General features: G+C 48.9%; 2 protein-coding genes across 8 annotated transcripts in view; one reads left to right on the top strand and one right to left on the bottom strand.

Moving 5' to 3' along the window:
* Eri3 (ERI1 exoribonuclease family member 3) overlaps window positions 1-8623 on the top strand; it is a 130218-nt gene extending 121595 nt beyond the window's left edge. For all 6 annotated transcript variants that reach the window (XM_035439681.1, XM_027402617.1, XM_035439680.1 and 3 more), the window contains one exon: window positions 8087-8623. In XM_035439681.1, coding sequence (XP_035295572.1) covers window positions 8087-8169 — 83 coding nt within the window. In that variant the 3' untranslated portion in view covers window positions 8170-8623. The remainder of the gene's footprint in view (window positions 1-8086) is intronic.
* Window positions 8624-8993: 370 nt separating this feature from the next.
* On the bottom strand, window positions 8994-18694 carry Dmap1 (DNA methyltransferase 1 associated protein 1). Of its 2 annotated transcripts, none has more exons than XM_027402614.2 (11): window positions 18586-18694; window positions 18237-18386; window positions 17625-17716; window positions 17195-17390; window positions 11149-11307; window positions 10892-11059; window positions 10470-10655; window positions 10255-10326; window positions 9910-9982; window positions 9337-9632; window positions 8994-9107 (listed from the first exon to the last, which is right to left on the bottom strand). In XM_027402614.2, exons 2-11 carry the CDS (start codon window positions 18339-18341, stop codon window positions 9048-9050), a joined length of 1407 nt encoding a protein of 468 aa, XP_027258415.1. In that variant the 5' UTR covers window positions 18342-18386; window positions 18586-18694; the 3' UTR covers window positions 8994-9047. The 2 variants fall into 2 exon arrangements, with proteins under 2 accessions (XP_027258415.1, XP_027258416.1); XM_027402615.2 differs by having other exon boundaries at window positions 18490-18637.
* Between the last annotated feature and the right edge of the window lie 266 nt (window positions 18695-18960).

Genomic DNA, 18960 nt, shown 5'->3' with positions numbered 1-18960 from the left:
CTAATTATTTGGAGCACGCTTATTACAGAGAGAGAAATCGCCTGCTAATCAAGATGAAATTGCCTTTTCTCCTTATTGTAGAAACACCATCATCCTTCACCATCAGCCCTGTGGCACCTCCAGGCACCTCTGGGGTGGAGGGTGATATGGGGAGGGGCTGAAAGAAGGGGTCACTTTAGAGTCGGGGTCCATAAGGACCCTATCTAGAGGAGGGTTGGAAGCTGTAAGAGTGCTGAATGGGAGGAGAGCGGTGAGTATATGTCTGGAAAATGTGTCATGCCGGCCAAGGTAGCCATGAATAGGGGCGGGGCAAAGGAGACTGTGTAGGCCAAGGCTGGTCTAGGGGATATAGAATGAGTATCAGGATATTTATTTTTAGAATAACAATATTATAAAAATTAGAATAACTGATAACTAACACAGACGCTATATAAACATTTGACAGATAATTCATTGTGTCTTTTAAATAATCCTTTGAGAGAAGTAGTTGCTATAATTATTCTTCCAATTTTAGACAAGAAACCAAAAGCACAGAAAAGTTAAAATGTGGGAACTTGCTGAAGTTCAGTTTGGATCAAACTCAGAATCTGAGAATAGATAGGGTTCTTTACTGTTTAAATTCTAAATCACTGCCTTGGTCCCCTTTGAGCTACCTTATGGTGCTGAACACTATCCTGGCCCCCATCACAGAGTTGCCAAACTTAGTGAATAAAAATGCAGAGCGGCCAGGCGTGGTGGCGCACACCTTTGATCTCAGTGCTCAGGAGGTAAAGGCAGTAGGATCTCAGTTCAGGGCCAGCCTAGTCTACGTAGAGAGTTCAGGACAGCTAAGACCACATAGAGAAACCCTGTCTCAACGTGTAGAGGAGCAGTCAAATACTTGAGACAAGTAGTTTTTCAATGCATGTCCCACATTGGGCTGGGACATTAGTCTGGTAGTCCTTTCATATTGGCCTGGGGTTAACCCACAGCACTTATGCTCAGGACAGTATTGCTGCTGGATGTCCAGATAGATGTGGTCACAAGGCCAGTGAGACTCTAGAATGTCAATGCTCAGAGTTCTTCTTGTGGTCTCCTCTTTTCATGCATAGGTCCTGCTCCTTGCCCTGCCCATCCCTGTGCCTCAGCTTTGCTGGCCTCTGCCCCATGGGCTCAGACCCCAGCCCTCACCAGTCTCTGGAGATTACCAGACAGAGTGAAGACAGGAGGCTGAGGCTACAGTGGTGGCCTTGACATCTGTCTGCATTCTCCTTTGACTACACTACCTCTTTGCTTTGCTAATAGTGTCAGCAGTTTCCCACCCTGATTCCTCAACTTGATTCGACCTTTGGTCATTATATGTTTATTCTCTTTACTGGTTCCAACACTATGCAGATATGATAGAGTTGTGATTTCAGAAGGGTACAGAAGAGAGGACAGTTTAGTCCATGTTGATAGGGCAGTGGGTTCTGCTATTTCTTACCACACACAAAATGTATTTCCAGACAAATTAAACAACTAAGTAGAAAATACAGCTAAAGCAGGGGTGATAATGCACGCCTTTAATCCCAGCACTTAGGAGATAGAGGCAGGCAGATCTCTGTAAGTACAAAGCCAGCCTGCTCTACATAGTGAGAACCTGCTTAAAAAAAAACAACAAAACAAAACAAAACAAAACAAAAACAGATAATGGGCTGGAGAAATGGCTCAGCTGTTAAAAGCCCTGGCTGCTCTTCCAAAGGACCTGGGTTCAGTTCCCAGCACCCACCACTGTCTGTCACTTCAGTCCCAGGGGAATCCTATGGCCTCCACAGGCACTGCATGAATGTGGTACACGGACTGACATGAAGACAAATCACCCATACACAAAAAATAAAAGTCTTTAAAAAAAAACAATAATAATAAAATATAGCTGAAAATATGGGGTAACTTTGTTTTGTGGTTCCTGTGGGGGGAGATGCACACAAGTGAGATTGATATTGGGCGTATCAATCATTCTTCACCTTATTGTTTGAGACAGGGTCTCTCACCAAACCCTGAATTCTCCCAATTCAGCTAGACTGGCTGGCCAGCAAACCCCAAGGATCCTACCATCTCTGCCTCTGTATTGCTGGAATTACAGACATGTACTAACATGCCTGGCTTTTATGTGGTTACCCAGGCTTCTCAACTGAGCCATCTCCTCAGCCTTTTGTTTTTCAACAATAGGGTGGAGAAGTGCTTCTCAAACCAGACACTAAGCCTTGAAATCCTAATAAAATGTCTTATAATTTTAAATGACCCACAAGAATCCTACTTACTTCATCCAGACCTAAATTTATTACTGCCCCTAAAATTCCACCTTCTCTGAGATTACTTACCTCAGTGAGTGGCACTGAAATCCTCATTTCTCTCCCAGTCTTCTCATGAAAGCTTATCTCTTTTAAACAGAAATTTTATTTGTGTATGCACACATTTGCACACAGCAAAGTGGAAGTGAGACAACCTTTGGAAGTCTGTTTTTTTCCTTCCACCATGACCTCCAGGGCTCAAACTCAGGTAGTTAGGCTTGCACAGTTACCCACTGAGTCATCACACTGACCCAAAACATTATTTATTAAAAACTCCCTTGCCTCCAGTCTTTTCTTCTCACTGCCAACACCCCTCCACTACAAGCCTAATTCTGAGTTAGCCTCTCATGCACGAGCTGTACCTTAATCTGCTCACTGATGACTCTGTCCTTAGTCCTGTCCTCACATCTTAGAATGACAACTCTGAAGCACAGGTCTGGTCTTGTCATTCTACTCCTTAAACGTATTAGCATCCTCCAGTGTCACCAGAATCAAATTCTTGAAGTTGGCATTTGGGTTCCTCAGTTTCCTCTAGTCAGTCACTGCAGGCTTGACCAGCTCCATTCATATCTTGTCACTGCCTCAGTACGCCAACCACCCCCCACTCACTTGGTGAAACTAATATTGACACTCCACAGACCACTTCCAGTGTGTCTGTATTGCTGCTTCACCTTAATCCTAGCGTTCTAGGTCAGCTCCCTCCGACCTTTGCAGGAATCCATTCCTGAACTTCACAAAGAAGCAGGTAGTGTTTCCATGCCTCCTTTTTCCATAGCACTGCACCCTCTTATGGGGGCTGTCTTTGAGCTCTGCAAGTACCGGTTGCTAATCTTGGATGTCCTCAGACCCAGTGTGGCCCATGTACACCAGCACACAGAATGAACTGGCACTCACTGAAAGAAATTGGTAACATGAATGAAAATCCTTTGCAAGGGTTTCTTGGACCCTGTCCTCAGGAAGGTCTCTTGCCTGACTGTTCCAGCTTCCTGTTCTAGGGCTCATTTCCTGTCCTCTATTCTTCAGTTCCCAGACCAGTGTACTCCTATTGTGTGTCCTGCGGGATCTCAGTAGCAGCTGCTCTACCAAGCTGCTCTGATGACTCTGGGGACACCTAAGAGACTTAACCTTCTTTGCTCGGTGCTTGCCCTACCCACCCCCTCCGTGGATTTGTGTAGCTGTTACCCTTCCATTCTGTCTTGTCAATATAAAAATATTTCTTATTTCTAACATTAAGAATAGGAATCCCCCCTAAAAGTTCTCAAGTTGATGTGACTAGTCCTCTAGAATCGAAAGTAAAGACCTATGCTTAAGGACACAACACAGTGCCCTACCATCCCATGTCATAGCACCCTTGAGCTGGCCTGAATATGCTCTGCAGGAGATGCTAAAAAAGGCAAAGCTGCCAGCTAACTCAAATGGTCTCAGAGCTTCAAGTCTATCTCTCCCTTCCCTATTCCTAGAAACCCTCATGGTGGAAGGAGAGAAATGACCCCACAAATTGTCCTCTAAATACACACCTATATACAAGAAAATAAATGTAGTTAATTAAAACAACAACAAAAATGTCTCCAGGTTGGGGGGGGTGGAGTTGGCCTTGTAGTCTGTAACTGCCAACTTGGATGATGATCTGGGGCATATTTTCCTCATCTCTTTGGGTCTCCATAATAGTAAACCAGTCACCACAATTAGACCTCAGAGTCTGACATAAATAGGATCATAAGTGAGTCTCTGTAGTGAAGACATGTTAGTTTCATCATGTGTGCCAGCCGGTCTGTCATCTAAGCCATACACAATCTATCACATATTCTCTCACCATTGGACCATCAGATCACCAGCATACTGGCCATTTAAAGACGCCATGCAAAGATGCAGGAGGTAGCACCTTGTTCAGGGTTCACAGTAGTGCTGTGGCTATTATCACCCCTAGTGGAGGAGCCTGGGGCTAGAGAAGCAAAACACTTGCCAGTTATTCACCTGACAGCATTTGCAGAAGTTCAGACTGTAATGGGTTTGTATGACTCCATAGCATGCTTCGACATTTTCAGAATACAGTAGATGTTCTTGAGATCATTTGGGACAGTTTACAGGGGTGAGGCCAGGAGCAGTAGGGATCAATTTATGCCAAGACTGCTTTACTAAAGATTTGCCAGGCCTTATCACATTGATCTATAATCCCAGCTAAGGTGAAGTTGAAGCAGAAAGATTGTGGTTCAAGAACTGCCAGGCTACTTAGTGAGTTCAAGCCTCCCTTGGTGATTTAATGGGACATGTGTGAGAAATTAAAAGTGGGGGCTGAGAGGTAGGCATGATGGCACATTCCTGCAGCTGCAGTACTCACGAGGTAGAAGCAGGAGGGTCAAGAGTTTGAGGTCTGGGTTGTCCTCATCTATAGTAAGTTTGAGACCCTGCCTGGGTGGGATAGGAGGCTAAGGATATAGCACAGTGGTAGAGTGCTTGCCTTGCATGCATGTACGGAGCCCTAGGTTTAAGCCCTGGAACCATTCAAGGAAAAGGAGAAAGTATGGGATGAGCAAGATGGCTCAGTAGTTAAAGATGCCTGTCACCATCTGACCTGTGTTTGATGCCTGACCTGTCTCTAGGACCCACTCAGAAGCAGAGAACCAACTCGCACAAGTTGTCCCTATGACACCCCCCCACACACACCACAGTTAAAATACCTGTGTATGCGTGCATAGACTTTTAATCAAGCATGCTAGTGGGCACCTTTAGGGCCAAGCACTGAGAGGCAGAAACAAACAGATCTCTTGAGTTCCAGGCCACCCAGGGCTACATTGTAAGACCCCATGGTCTACAAGAGGGTAGATCTGAGGGACAGGCTAGATTGTTTAAGCAGAATTAAGAATTACAGGGTGTGAGCCGGCGGTGGTGGTGCACAATTTTGATCCCAGCACTCGGTAGGCAGAGGCACTGGAATCTCTGTGAGTTTGAGACCAGCCTGGTCTACAGAGCAAGTTCCAGGACAGCCTCCCAAAGCCACAGAGAAACTCTTGTCTTGAACCACCACCCCCCCAGAAAAATTACAGGGTGTGGACTTACAGGTGATTGGCTGCTGGAGGATGGAAGCATTTGCTTAGCAGTGGTCCTCAACATTCCTAACGCTGTGACCCTTTAATCCAGTTCCTCATGTTGTGGTGACCCCCAATCATAAAATTATTTTCATTGCTACTTCATTACTGTAATTTTGCTGCTAAGCAGTGTGTCATTTCCTAAGACCATCAGAAATGTGTGTTTTCTGCTGGTCAAAACCCACAGGTTGAGAACCACTGGATTACAGCATAAGGAAACCAAATCTGCAGGTTTCATGCCTGGTGAGATCTGACCAGTGTGAGGTGTTGACCTCTTGGGAGTTTTGAATGGACTACATAACGGTGCCATTTGCTGATTTGAGGATGCACAAGAGGAAACTTGGGGAGAATATTCAGTATTTGGGGGTATTTTGTCTGTTTATCTGGAGAGAACTGTTTGGAACATTTGAGTTTGTGGTGGGACTGGAGAGAAGTCCTGGTTGGGGAAGGTGGCCTTTAGGAGCAGCCAGAGCTCGTGATTTGAGTGAAGGGCCGTGTATGGCATGGGGAGAGGTCAAGACTGAGGTATGCAGGCACCTCCCAGCACAGGTAAATCAGCATTTGCTCACTGGTATCGGGAGGGGGGAGGGGGGTGGTCCAGGCTAGGACATTTACTTGGGCCAGGGGAGGCAGATTGAGTGATTTGTCCAGCAATGAGGGAGGAGCCAGATGAAGTCAATAGAAAACTAATTTTCTTTTCTGCTAGAAGAAATGAGGTGTGTGGCCGCTGGGTAATTGCAGATAACGAGGGGACTTATTCTTAATATGCACAGTGGCCATGGTCCCCAGAGTGCTGGAGACAGGAGAGATCTGAGGTGCCCTGACAGGACTAGGTTTATTGGGAAAGAATATCCTTCTATCCCAGGTTCCCCCAACTCTCAACAGTGCCATCATGGCATCTAGCCCCACCATAACTCCCCAGGCGTCTTCCTGTCCTATTCCCCTGCCAACTGCCTAGCTCTTCCTGTCATACCCCCTCCCTCTACCCTCTACCCTCTACCCCCACAATACTGGCGTACTCACTAAGAGAGACAAATGACAGGGCCTCAGCTGAGCGGGACGCGTGTCCGGCCCATAAACCACGGGGATGGGTCATGTCTGGAGTTGCCATGGCCGCCACTACCCACCCATCTGTCTTCTCCCCATTCTGCCTCAGAGCAGATCAGCCCTCTTGGCTTCCTGAGTCTCTGGAGAAACAAGGTATCACCTCCTCACACCTCTGTCCACTGCAGGTCTCATCTGATTGGCCTACCCTAGGCCCTTGGCTAATGAGACCCTTTCTTATCTTGGGGGTGCCGGAGTCCCCTTTCCTAGGCCAAAGTTTTGGTGAGGGCAAACATAGAGGCTCAGTGGGATGAAAAGATTCAGAGGCCTCCTGACCTCACCACCTCCCCTTACTTTATGCCATCAGTGTATGGTACTTCTGCATCACAGCATCCATCTAATGAGGAAAGGGTAGTGGCTGAGGCCATGGCTATGGCCCATGGACAAGGGAGGTGGGAGAGGAGTAAAAGCAGACAGTTGGGGACTGCTCTGGGAAGGTGAGCAACAGCAACAACAAACAAAACAGGTAGATGGGTAGTTTCTGTATTAGATTTCCTCCAGTGCAGTGGTTCTCAACCTTCCTGATGCTGAAACCCTTCAATACAGTTCTGAATGTGGTGACCCCAACCATAAAATTAGTAAGTTGCTACTTCATAACTGTAATTTTGCTGTCATTACAGTATGATATATCATGATACATCATGATATAAATATCTGATATGCAGGGTATTTGATGTGACCCCCAAAGGGGTCATGACCCACACGTTGAGAACCACTGCTCTTGTAGGTCAAGCCTGGAGTTGCTGCTCTTCCTGTATCTAGTAGTGGATCAGGTCCTGTCCTGGTAAAGTCCCCAGAATCCCTGCATCCTCCAGGCTACCACAATAGCTGACAGCATGGAGTTTTTCAGAGGCCAGTATCAGAGAAACTGATAGGGTCTGACACATACAGGCTTTTAACCTGGTATTTGAGCAGAGACAAGGTCCCCAAAGGTGGCCAGCAACCAGCCTACTGGGAAGAGACAGGATGTAGGTTAACTAGTGGGCGTGTCTGGTAGGACTGACAGCACATAGACTAGGGCCTTTCTTCCCCAGCCTGTGCGGAGCTACATGGAGACAGATATCCAGAACAGGTGTTTCCCAGGATTCTGGCACAGCCGTGCCAATTCTTGTGCCTTGTCACCAGTTGAGTATGGCCTGGACAACAGTTCCCCACACATACACACAAGTGCCGACAAAGTCACCCTGGCCGTGGGTGTGATGAATGGCCCCACAGTAATGAAATGGAGACATCAAGGCGGGTGGCGGGAAGACGGAGTGTGGCGGACAGGCCGTCCCCATGCGGCAGCAACAAGAAGGATCGCCCAGCGGCCAGGGGCCGTCAAGGGAGAAATTACACATTTACTCTGCCTTTTTCTTACTGCGACGGCGCCCATACATCACTACTGGGGCTGGGATGGGACACAGCGGCCAATTTCCAGCATGAATTATGGGACTGAGAAGCATTGAGTCCAGGCTTCCTGTAGGCCCAGTGTCACCCAGCCCAACCCAAGGCTGAAGATGTTGCCACCAGAGCCAGGGATGTCCTCCTCTCAGGCCTATGGCTCCTGAATCTGGCCCCTGTCTAAATGTCTTCTCTTCTCTCTAGATGACTGCAAGAACATTGCCAACATCATGAAGACATTAGCATACCGAGGTTTCATCTTCAAGCAGACATCAAAGCCCTTTTGATTGGCAGAGGATGGGATGGGGCAGGACAGGGTAGCTGCTTGGCCCAAACCAGAATCCTCCTCTCCCTCACAAGAGGGAAAAAAGGAGAGTGGCACAGGTCTGCGCCCAGAGTGTCCCCAGTTGCCCTATGGGCTTGTGCCCTGGTTGAGGGTTTGGCCATTTGGCCCCTCTGGAGCAGACACTTTGTGCCCCACCCCCCCTCCCACTCCTCAGTCTCAGTCCAGTATTAGCCCCTGCCATTATGGGCCTGGGCTAGGGGGAACCCAGGTACTCACTGCCTTCTCCCTGGTATATAGGCTTCTGCTGGGTTCACCAAGTCTCCCCTGTGCCCCCTCCCATCCATAGTGCATGGTGTGTGGTGCCCCCAGGGCTCCAGGACAGATCAGGCCCCACCTTGTATCCACCCCATCCCTGCTGTGAACGTGCCACTGAATAAAGTCGGGGAAACAAAGTCCTAGTGTGTGTGGAGCCATCCTTGTGCGTAAGGCTGTTGCTACACTGATGCTCCAGGCTTCATCTCTATACAAAGCCCGTCTTCAATGCCTTCACTAAAGATGCATAGACTGGGAGCAGGGGGCACTATCTTGAACACAAGGACTTGCCAAAGCTGCTGCTACTGCTGCTGTTATCTGAGTCCCCTGCTGCATGCAAGGCTAACTTAAATACAAATCACAGGTGTTCAAGGTATGGAGATGCAGCAAAGTGTTGAAGGGCTTGAATGTGGGCACTGCAAGCAGGCCTTTAGGGATGCACTGTAGTGATCAATCTATCAGCCTGTCATCCCAGCCAAGGATAGGAGGAGGTAAGGAAATAGAGTCAATCAGCCCAGTCCAATGTAACAGCTCTATTTACACCATACCACCAACCCTAGTGGCCCCTCATGGTTTCTTGGCTTTCTTCACAGAAGATGAGCTGGAGGCAGACTCCCGTCGTTTCCGCTGAAGAGACAGAAAGGTTGAGGTTAGTGGCTTCTGAGATGTGACTCAAGGCTTAGTGCCTTCCATTCTCAGAGAAGAGGCCAATAGTCAGCCCACTCCTGTCCGCTGCCTCTCCCCTCACAGTGGCGACCATTCATTCCCTTGAGGGCTCTGGAGGGAGTGGGGACTGTATACATGTGTTCCCTTACAGAGCCAGGGCATGCTCCCCCAAGCCTGCCCAGGTTCTTACCGAATTGGGTGTGAGGGGTGCACCCACTACATCAATGATGGTGTCCTTAGTGGGGTCAAGGCCAAGTCCAGATTCAGACACTGCTGGCTCAGCAGAGGCTGGGGCTGTTCCCACTGCTGGTGTGGCAGGGCCCCCCAGCACTCCTGCCCGAGCCAGGGCCTCGTGCCGGTGCCGCAGCATCTGTAGCTCGTATTCACAGTTGGCACAGGCCTGCTTGAGCTCGTAGAGTAACACCAGGTCACTCCGCAACTCGTTGAACATGTGCACCAGCTCCTCTGTGGGGGTGGGGCTCAGCTCTGCAGGGCAGGCCAGACAAAGCCGGACGGTGGTTGAAGGCCTGCAATGTGAACTCCCCTCCCTTGCACAGTCCCGGGAGAGGGCGCTGTCTATGGCGTGAGGCTGGGTGTCACTCACCCACGCCCCCGGGAGAGGGCGCTGTCTATGGCGTGAGGCTGGGTGTCACTCACCCACGCCCCCGGGAGAGGGCGCTGTCTATGGCGTGAGGCTGGGTGTCACTCACCCACGCCCCCGGGAGAGGGCGCTGTCTATGGCGTGAGGCTGGGTGTCACTCACCCACACCAAGCTCCAGCAGCATCTGCTCCAGCGCCTTGATCTTCTTCTGACCCACAGAGCTGGGCAGCTTCATCTGCAATGACAGTGAGCTAGGTCCTAACCCTTGGATGAGGTTTAGGGTGAGGAGAGTTAAACAGGCTCATAGGGAACCTCTGCAAGTAGCTATGGCAAAAATGGAACAAGCTAGGACGTGGAGAACTGTAAGGCAACTCAACCTGGCCATGTCATGAGATCCTGGCGAGGCCACCTCTTTCCATAGCCCCCCTCCCATTGCTCTAGCCTTAGCAGTTATAGTACTTAGGCCATTTGGAGTACAGGGCCCAAACATTGAAGAAGGTAACTCACCCGCTGGCTCCGAAGTGTGACACCTGCCGACTTAAAATCTGGAAACTTGATGCCTGCAGTCTCAGGAACAGCCTGGGGGAAGAGTTATAGAGCCTAAGGTGTCATAGGGAGTGGCCCAGGGACCCACTGATTTGGTACTGTGAACACCCACTGAAGCTGGGGACTCAGTGCCAGATGACCCATCCCCCCTGAGCTCATTGGGTCAGCCTCCACACCGGCTTCTCGGCCTCCTTCTTCTGGGGTAGCTTTTTCTTAGGGGCTTTGCGTTCTGTGCGCCGCTGTTCCGCAGTGGTGTCTGCTGCTGTAATCAGCTTCTGCAGGTCTTGGCTGCGTTTTTCCCGCTCTTTTTTCCGGGCCTCAATCTTACGAAGCTCCTGTAGCAGGTACTCTTCCTCTGCCACCTGCAAAAGCAAGAAATGCTTTGGCATGTATGAAGGCTGTGTGGAAGCAGGGTAGCCAGGGAGCTGAAGGATACTACGTTGTCTGTGAGGGCACCAGAGATAAGGAAACTGCAAGGAGGGGAAGAACAAGGGAGCCATGAGAATGGGCTGAAGGTGGAGGGACTTGGGGGTGAGAGAGTTGAGGCCATGGAGGGTGGAGAGGCAAAGGGTTTCATGTATGGAGAAGAGGTCATGACCTGCTCTGGGGTCCGGTTGTAGAGCCGCTCCAACTGCTCCTTCCTCCGTCTCTCATGCCCAGCATCAAATACTGGTATTTTGAGATCTGTGCCTGGCACAGCCCTCACGTTGGCAAGCTTGGCACAAATGTGGTAGTACCTCTCTTTCAAATCCTCTACAGAACGCTTCTAAGAATCAAGACACATGATAAACACAGAGAAGTGGATGGAGGGATGGCGGGAGGGTTGGAAGCTCATATAAAAGCACACCAGCTCACCTTGAACTGTTGGTGGTCATACCGATCATGAATAACTACAAAGCGCAGATCAAATCGGCGGCTGAGGTCGAAGAGGTGGTCAGTCTCTGCCTTAGTCCATGCGTCATCGTGAAGGTAGAGTTGGTACTCCTGCTCTGAATACACGGGCACCTGCACCGTCTACTGGCACAAAGACACAGGACCACATGCCTTTGTCACAAGCTGGCTGGCCATGTGACCACACCCCTTCTTGTTTATTACCAACCCCTGTGTATGGGCAGCCTGTAGGAAGGAAAAAACTCAGTCTGATTGGCCAGAGGCTCCTCCCTATAAGGCTCTGGGTCAGTGGCCTGCCTGGTTCACTTCAGGACAACTTACCATCTTTTGGAACGGGCCACATGCTCTTACCTGACTTGAAAGCACTTCTACGGCATTCTACGGCACCCAAGGGTCAATTGTGGAGTCAAAAACCCATCAGACAGAGAAAGGCCCAGAGCCCCTAGGCCATGCACCACTTGTCTAAAGCACTACTGCCACCCAGTGGTAACAGTGGGACTTGCCGATCTCAGAGCACTTCACAGTTGGGCATCTCCAGGGAATCCTACTGCCAATGCCCCTTCCTCTCCTTGCCCACATTCCTCCTCCTGCCCCAGGTCTCTCTCAGAGTTACCAGCACCACCATAAGCTGGGTCTGTAGGTCAGAGACAAGGAGTCAGTGCTGGGCCATAACAAAAGTTTCTTAGGAATTCAAAAATAGAGCAGGCACTTTCCTGCTGCTCTTGGACACTTTGTACCAGAGGTCATATATGTCCAACCTTAACACAGACCTCAACCACTGTCACCAACAGCCAGCACCAGAACACTGGGTGTGTTGCTGTTTGGTGACCATCTATGTTTCTGCTTTGTTGTTGACACAACCTTGGGAAGTAGCCTTGGCTAGCTAGTACTTTCTGTGGGGCCAGACTGGCTCTAACTCAAAACAGTCCTCCTGCCTCAGTCCCCCCAGTACTGGATTACAGGCATACACCACCTGGCACTGAATCTGTGGCTTCACCTCCAGAGTCCCTGTCCATCCCCAGGGTCACAACCCACTTAGACTAGCACAGCACCGTCTCTGGCCTACATTAGAGAAACAAAACCACCTTCCCACTTGGGCTTCCCTTCAGGCCTCTTCCAACCCATTCTCCATCTGCAAACAAGATGTGACCCTTATCATGCTACTTACAAGGCCGACCGATATGGCTTGTTACAACTGGCCTACAATAAGAATGGAAACAGGGAAGCACTTTTATATGTCACTGCGTGCCCATAAATGTAATATAAATATGAACTTGTATTACCTTAAAATCCTAGTATCTCTCTCAGGCTCTGCTGGGCTACAAATAGAAAATCTTGCCACTTCCTAGGAAAGGTACTGTTGTTGGTCACATGCCATGTCTCCATTAACCTCTAAGATAAAGTGCCTTCTAGATAATTCACAAATTACAAGGCTTTGCCAGTTTATTTCTTACTGTTAGGGCTCAACCCACCATAGGACAAGTGAAGAGCCCCTGCCATTAAAGAATGTGTGGCCTGGCCTCCTGCAACCACTAGTCCTTGAGGACCCAAATCTCCAGCCTAAGAGTCTGGAACACTTTATTCTTAATTCTGTATTCCTTCTACCAACAGAATATTCTCATCCTTTTGACCTCTCAAGCATCATCTCCTAAGAATTTATCTGGTTACCCAGGCTTGGCTATATATATATCCCACCTTGTAATTTAATTTGTGTATGTGTGTGATGGGGTTGCACTGTGTAAACCAGGCTGGCATCGAACTCAGAGATCCACCTGCTCTGCTTCCCTGAGTGCTGGAATTAAAGATATGCACCACTAGAAGCAGATAATTTCATTTGTTTTTAAAATGCCCCAGACTTCTGGCCAATCTCACTCTCAAAACAGTTCAAAAAGACAAATCAACTCATTCATTCAACAAATACTTATCATGAGCCTGCTAAGCCTATGTTGGGGACACAGTGCTCACAGGGGTCACCTCTCAAAGCCAGCAATCCAACTGGGGGGAGGGGGAGAAAAACAATTTTGGTACTATGTGGTAAATATGATGATAAATATTAACAAGTGACACTGGGTACTTTTGGGCACAGAGCTGGTTAGAGCAAAAGTAAATCAAGGCTAGTCCTTTGTTTTTGTTTCTTTGTTTTGTTTCTGAGACAGGATTTGTCTGTGTAGCCCTGGCTGTCCTGGAACTAGCTCAGTATACAAGGCTGGCCTTGAACTCATAGAGATCCCCCTGCCTCTGTCTCCCAAGTGCTGGGAGGGATTAAAGGCATGTGCCCCCACTGCCCAGCCAGGCCTAGTCTTTTTATTCTTACTTAGGTTGCTACTGTTTTTATGTGTCTGTGGAGTTGGGGCAGGGTGCCTGTGGAAACCAGAAGAAGGCATTGGATGCTCAGAAGAAGCTGCACATAAGCTGCCCACTCTGGGAACTGGGAACCAAACTCCAGTCCTCTGGAAGAACAATAAGCACTCTTAATCACTGAGTCATCTCTCCAGCCCTGTGCAGGTTGTTTTGTTCTTGTAGCCCAGGCTGGCCCTGAATTCAGTATGTACCAGAGAATGACACTGAACTCCTGATCCTTCTGCCTCCATCTCCCAAGTGCTGGGATTGCAAGTGTGCACCACCATACCATGCTAAATCTTAAGGTTAAGGAGAAGTCAACTAGTGAGGGATAACAGAGGGGACAACACAGTATAACATGACATTAAAAACAAACAAAACAAACATCCTAATGTGTGGGCCTGGCTTCTGGATCCAGGCTGAGAAACAGAGTGGGCTGAAAAGACCCTGAACGGAGTCTGGTGTGGCAGCAGAAACACCCTTGCAGGGGCCTGGAATCCACTGAGGCTGGGACAAGATCCAGTGCGGCTAAAAGTCCTGAATTTCTAGACTTACGTTCCATCCCCAGCACCCACATGGCAGCTCACAACCATTTATAATTCCAGTTCCAGTGAATCCTACCCCCTCTTCTGGCCTCCATGGGCACTACACCATGTGGTGTACAGACACATGGAGGCAAAAACACTCAAACACATAAAATAATTTTTTAAAGGTCCTGTTTCTTGTATCTAAGACCATCTGGCAACAGAGAAGACATTGGGGTAAAAGAAGAGTAGGAGACTAAACAGCCAACTTCAGCAGTGATGGAGGTGAAAAGCCATAAGCCCAAACTAAAGCAGCAGAGAAGGCATGGGCCTAGAGGCTGAAATAACAAGAAATCAATAATTGGGCATGGGGGAGGGGGTTGGGGGCTGGAGAGATGGCTCAGTGGTTAAGGGCACTGACTGCTCTTCCAGAGGACCAGGCCAAATCCCAGCACCCATATGGCAGCTCACAACTGTCTGTAACTCCAAGATCTGACACCTTCACACAGACTTACCTGATGTAAAACATCAATGTACATTAAAAAAAGAAGTAAATAATAATAATTAAAAGAAAAGAATTGGGCACGAAGGGCCAAGGAGAATGACACCATCAGCAACTCCTGGACTCATGGCCTGAGCAAGAGCAGAGGGAGAGTGACTGAAAGTGAGAGCCCAAGAGGAGCAACTACCTTGTAGTCATCCAGACCTTTCCAAAACTCATCCAATCCTTACAGGACTCTACTTTAAAATTTGTGGATAGCTCCTCAAAGACATGAGGGCAAAGCCCATGTTCTTAAACCTGGTTGCCAAGGGCCACCTGGCATGGTCACTGTTGACCACCTGAGCCACGCCTCCCCTATATCACCTTACATGGAGCTTTAAGCTTTATCAGTGTGGGACAGCCCAGAGTATCCAGGATACAGGAACCTTTAAAATTCTTTTTATCTTTTTTTATTATGTATTTATTTATTGGTTTTTCAAGACAGTGTTTCTCTGTGTAACAGCTCTGGATGTCCTGGAACTTGCTTTGTAGACCAGACTGGCCTTGAATTCACAGAGATCCTCCTGCCTCTGCTTAGGATCAAAGGTGTGTGCCAACAGGGCCTGGCTTCTTTTTTAATTTTTAAATTACATTTTTGTTTTCAGGTGTGTGTGGATGGGTATATTTGGAGGTCAGAGGACAATATTTGGGTGTTTGTTCTCTTCTTTCACCATTTGGACCCCAGGGATCAAACTCAGCCATAGGCCTAGCTGCAGGAGCCTACACACCCTTATATTCCTTTGAGACTTTTTCCTTACTATGTTCCATGTACATGAAGCGTGCGGGGGGGGGGGGGGAGGATCAATGATGATGTCCACCTAGTGACATCATCAAGAAAACTCCCATAACCTCCAGCCCTTCCAATACCTTGTGTCCTACCAGACTGTAATTGTCTCCATCTTCCTCTACCTCTCAACAACATGAAGTTTTTTAAAGACAGACACATTGTCTGATTTGTTTTTATTTTCAATGTCTAGGCTTCAACATTCTGGAGCAGTAAAAATTAAGTTTTCTCTTAACATCAGTCTGCTTCATCCAGCCCTTTCCTCAAATACCACCCCTTCTCACTGAGCTTCTGTCTCCTGCTTCTCTACGCATTGGGCCGAAGGGTCAAAAGAATGATGGTGGGATGGAAGAAACTCTGGTTTGGGGTGAGGGTAACAGAGTCACACTTTGTTGTGCTCAGTCTGAGAAAGCCTATAAGCCACCCAGGAGAAGGGCCCAGGTACAATGAGATACACTGGGCTGAGAAGAGTCTGACTTTGAGCCCCTTGTTGCTGATGTTGTTTTGTTTTTTTGGTGTTTTCAAGACAGGATTTCTCTGTGTAGCTTTGGAACCTGTCCTAGAACTCGCTCTAGTAGACTAGGATGGTCTCGAACTCACAGAGATCCCCTTGCCTCTGTCTCCCAAGCGCTGGGATTAAAGGTGGCCACCGCCGCCACCGCCCAGCACCCCTTGTTATTTTAAGCTCTAATTCTAGACTGTTGTGAGCCACACTATACAGTGCCTTAGCCATGGGCTACCCAATCCTAGCCTACTCTAGCCCTTCCTCTCAGTGGCTGGGTGAGACTTGAAAAGATATGTCTCAATTATCTAGACCAAAAAAAAAAAAAAAAACAACAACAACAACAACAAAAAAAACAACACAAAAAACCAACTGATCTTGGTTTTGGGTGCTAGCACAAGGGATGAAGAGCACAGGCAGAGGTGTAACTGGGAGTAGAAACAGAATTAGCAGACCTCAATGATGAGACACATCACAAGATCTGGTTCAAATGCCACTCTCTCAGAGAGGCCCTCCCTGACCAGCCTGTCTGAGGTAGGCCTTGGGGCTGGCAAGGTGGTCAGAAGGCCAGACAACATGAGTTTAACTCCTTGGGCCCATGTGATTAAAGCAGAGAAAAAGCTTCTGCAGGCTAGCATGTGCATGCACACACAAAAATAAACAAATAAATAATAAAAAGTAGGCCTCTCCTGAACCTATAAGTGCACCATTTATTTTGCTTTGTGTCCATTCAAATTGTAGTTTCAGCACATTGGCAGCACTTATCTGAAAGAATTCTCTCAACTGATTTCTTTATGTGTGTGCCATCCTCTCCCCACTGCCTTTCTCCAGCTAAGCGATAAGGCTAAGTTTCTCCTGAGGTAAGCGATAAGGCTGTCAAGTTTGTAATGTAGGCAACTGTGTAGAACTGGTGCCTCTCACTGAGTAGGAATAGAGGAAGAATTGCAAGTTCTGTTGGAGGGTACCACTGATGTGAGTTACCCGTGGGACACTCAGAAAGGGGTGCAGGTAAATCAGAACTTTCGGGATGGAGTCATTAGCTTGAAAAGAGTAACTGAAGCTACGGGGCTAAATGAGAAGAGCAAAGAAGACATGCAGAGGAAAAAAGCACCGAGGACACAGCTCTGAGGAGCAGTGACATCTGAAGGGCCAAGGGAAGTCACTAAGACCCACAGTAGATCCAGGGAAGACAAGAATCCAAAGGGATTAAGCAGGTAAACATGGCTAGAACTGAACATGTTCTAGAGCCAACCCTGGGAGACTGGAAAATCCATGCAAGTGGCTCAGATGGGCTTGGCTTGTATCTGTCAGCAGCTCACCTTATTGAACCTGGCAAAAGGGTAGTCCTTGCCCTCCTCTGCTGCTCGTCGCCAGTGGAAAAACATAGCGCCATCCTTTCGAGCTGGGTTGGTAAATGGCATCCATTTCCAAGGCCGAACCTTCTTGGATCCCAATTTAGCCTTTACTGTGCGATACCCCTGACCAGTATCACTGGGCAGTAGTGGGGGTGCATCCCTGGCAGGGGAGGAGGTTAGGAAGGTGAAAGGTTAGAATCAGGTGTATGAAGAACCTCTAAGAAGTTCCGTCCACCCCTGAATAAGTCACGTCTTGGAGCAAACTGAGCTGCCCTGCAGGAGGAGCCTTGGCTGGGGCTGAGAGCTGGGGAAAGAAGTGGGAGAGAAAACGGAAGTGGGGATATACCATGGGAGCTAGGGTAACGCACAGGGGACTTGGAACCCCGATACTTGCTTCTTGTCAGAGTAAAGCAGGGCATAGACCTCCCGATGCATGCCTTCAGGCCTCTTGAAGGTCAGTGTCTCCGAGGATTTCTTGGACTTTTTCTGGAAAGAAAACCACAGGGAAGAAGCGACAGCCTAGACGACCTCCTTACCTGAAAACTTTTACCCAGCACAAACTCTGGACAAACAAATGCTGAATTAAAAGTCACAGTGACCCACTCACGGGAGTATCACTACCCTGTGTGAGCAAGTCACCCCTCTCCCATCTCATCTAAATAGTGCCCTGACCTGTCCGGGAAGAAAATCCTTCCCTCACCTCAAGACTGTCACAATGTCTTGGTCTCTCTTCCCATCAACTTACAAGTGCCACACTGTTTGGGTCTTCTCGTCTCTTGGAGGTTTCCGACTCTCTTGGTCCCCACCTCCTCCCAGTGTCCTATCTCCCTCATCACATTAAGGACGGCATCCTTTTCGTCCCACGGCAGCACTTCTTTTATCACACATTTCATGACGGTGGAATTGCCCCTTCGCCACCCCTCTTGGGCTGTCGCCCCTTCCCGTTCCTTCGCCACCACCTTCACCCCACCCCACCCCCTCCAGCGCTCTCAAGTCCCCCAGCTACCTTGTCCGGGTTGATGATATCCTTCTTGCTGATGGTCCCAGAAGCTGCATCTCCCTCTGGGCCACCGAGTTCTAGAATGTCCCGTACATCCGCGCCCGTAGCCATCACGCCTGAGAGATGGGGGAGCACCCCGAGGTCAAGGGTCAGTACCTGCGGAGAGACCTTGCGGCCGTCAGGGGGGCGGGGCCCCTGTCACTCCAGCTCCCGGCCAGGGCAGGATAAAGAGGCAGGCCGCGAGGAGAAAGGTCCAAACCAGGTCTAGGTTCTGCCTGTGTTCTCTGCCTCCCCGCGCGGGTGTCCCTCAAGGTCGCACCGTACTCCCTGCCCCACCGTGCCCCGGGATCCACACCTAGCAACTCCAGCTGCCACCCACTCCTCAATTTATCTAGCTCTGCGAACACACGAACAGAAACTTCCGGCTGTGCGTTGTAGAAACGCGACCGTCAGAAACACTTCCGGTCGGTGCTGGAACAAAAAGGAGCCGGCTGGCAACCCAGCGTGTAAGCTACTGGGCACACTGAGTTGCTCGCCTGCTGTGCTCCCACGAGTCCGCGCGTGTTGGTGCACTGCTTGCTTCTCAAACATTGACCTCTGTCTCGCTCCGTTGTATCCTGGGCTGAAAAGAAAAGCTCTGTGACACTGGACAGTCAGTTAATTTCTCAAAACCCTTTTCAAAAAACTTTTTTAGTTACAAAATGAAATTGTAGCAGTACCTGCGTAAACA

The sequence above is a fragment of the Cricetulus griseus genome, chromosome 2 (genome assembly GCF_003668045.3).
Source record: "Cricetulus griseus strain 17A/GY chromosome 2, alternate assembly CriGri-PICRH-1.0, whole genome shotgun sequence".
NCBI lineage: Eukaryota > Metazoa > Chordata > Mammalia > Rodentia > Cricetidae > Cricetulus > Cricetulus griseus.
The sequence above is the reverse complement of the archived record's forward strand: the minus strand, read 5'-3'. Positions and strand labels throughout refer to the sequence as shown.

Excerpts from the sequence above, each read along its gene's own strand:
- Dmap1 (XM_027402614.2), bottom strand. The coding sequence starts at position 18,341 with ATGGCTACGGGCGCGGATGTACGGGACATTCTAGAACTCGGTGGCCCA. Across the intron at positions 17,717-18,236 it reads ATATCATCAACCCGGACAAG|AAAAAGTCCAAGAAATCCTC; the intron begins GTAGCTGGGGGA and ends TTTTCTTTCCAG. Across the intron at positions 9,108-9,336 it reads CACCCCTCACACCCAATTCG|CGGAAACGACGGGAGTCTGC; the intron begins GTAAGAACCTGG and ends CTGTCTCTTCAG.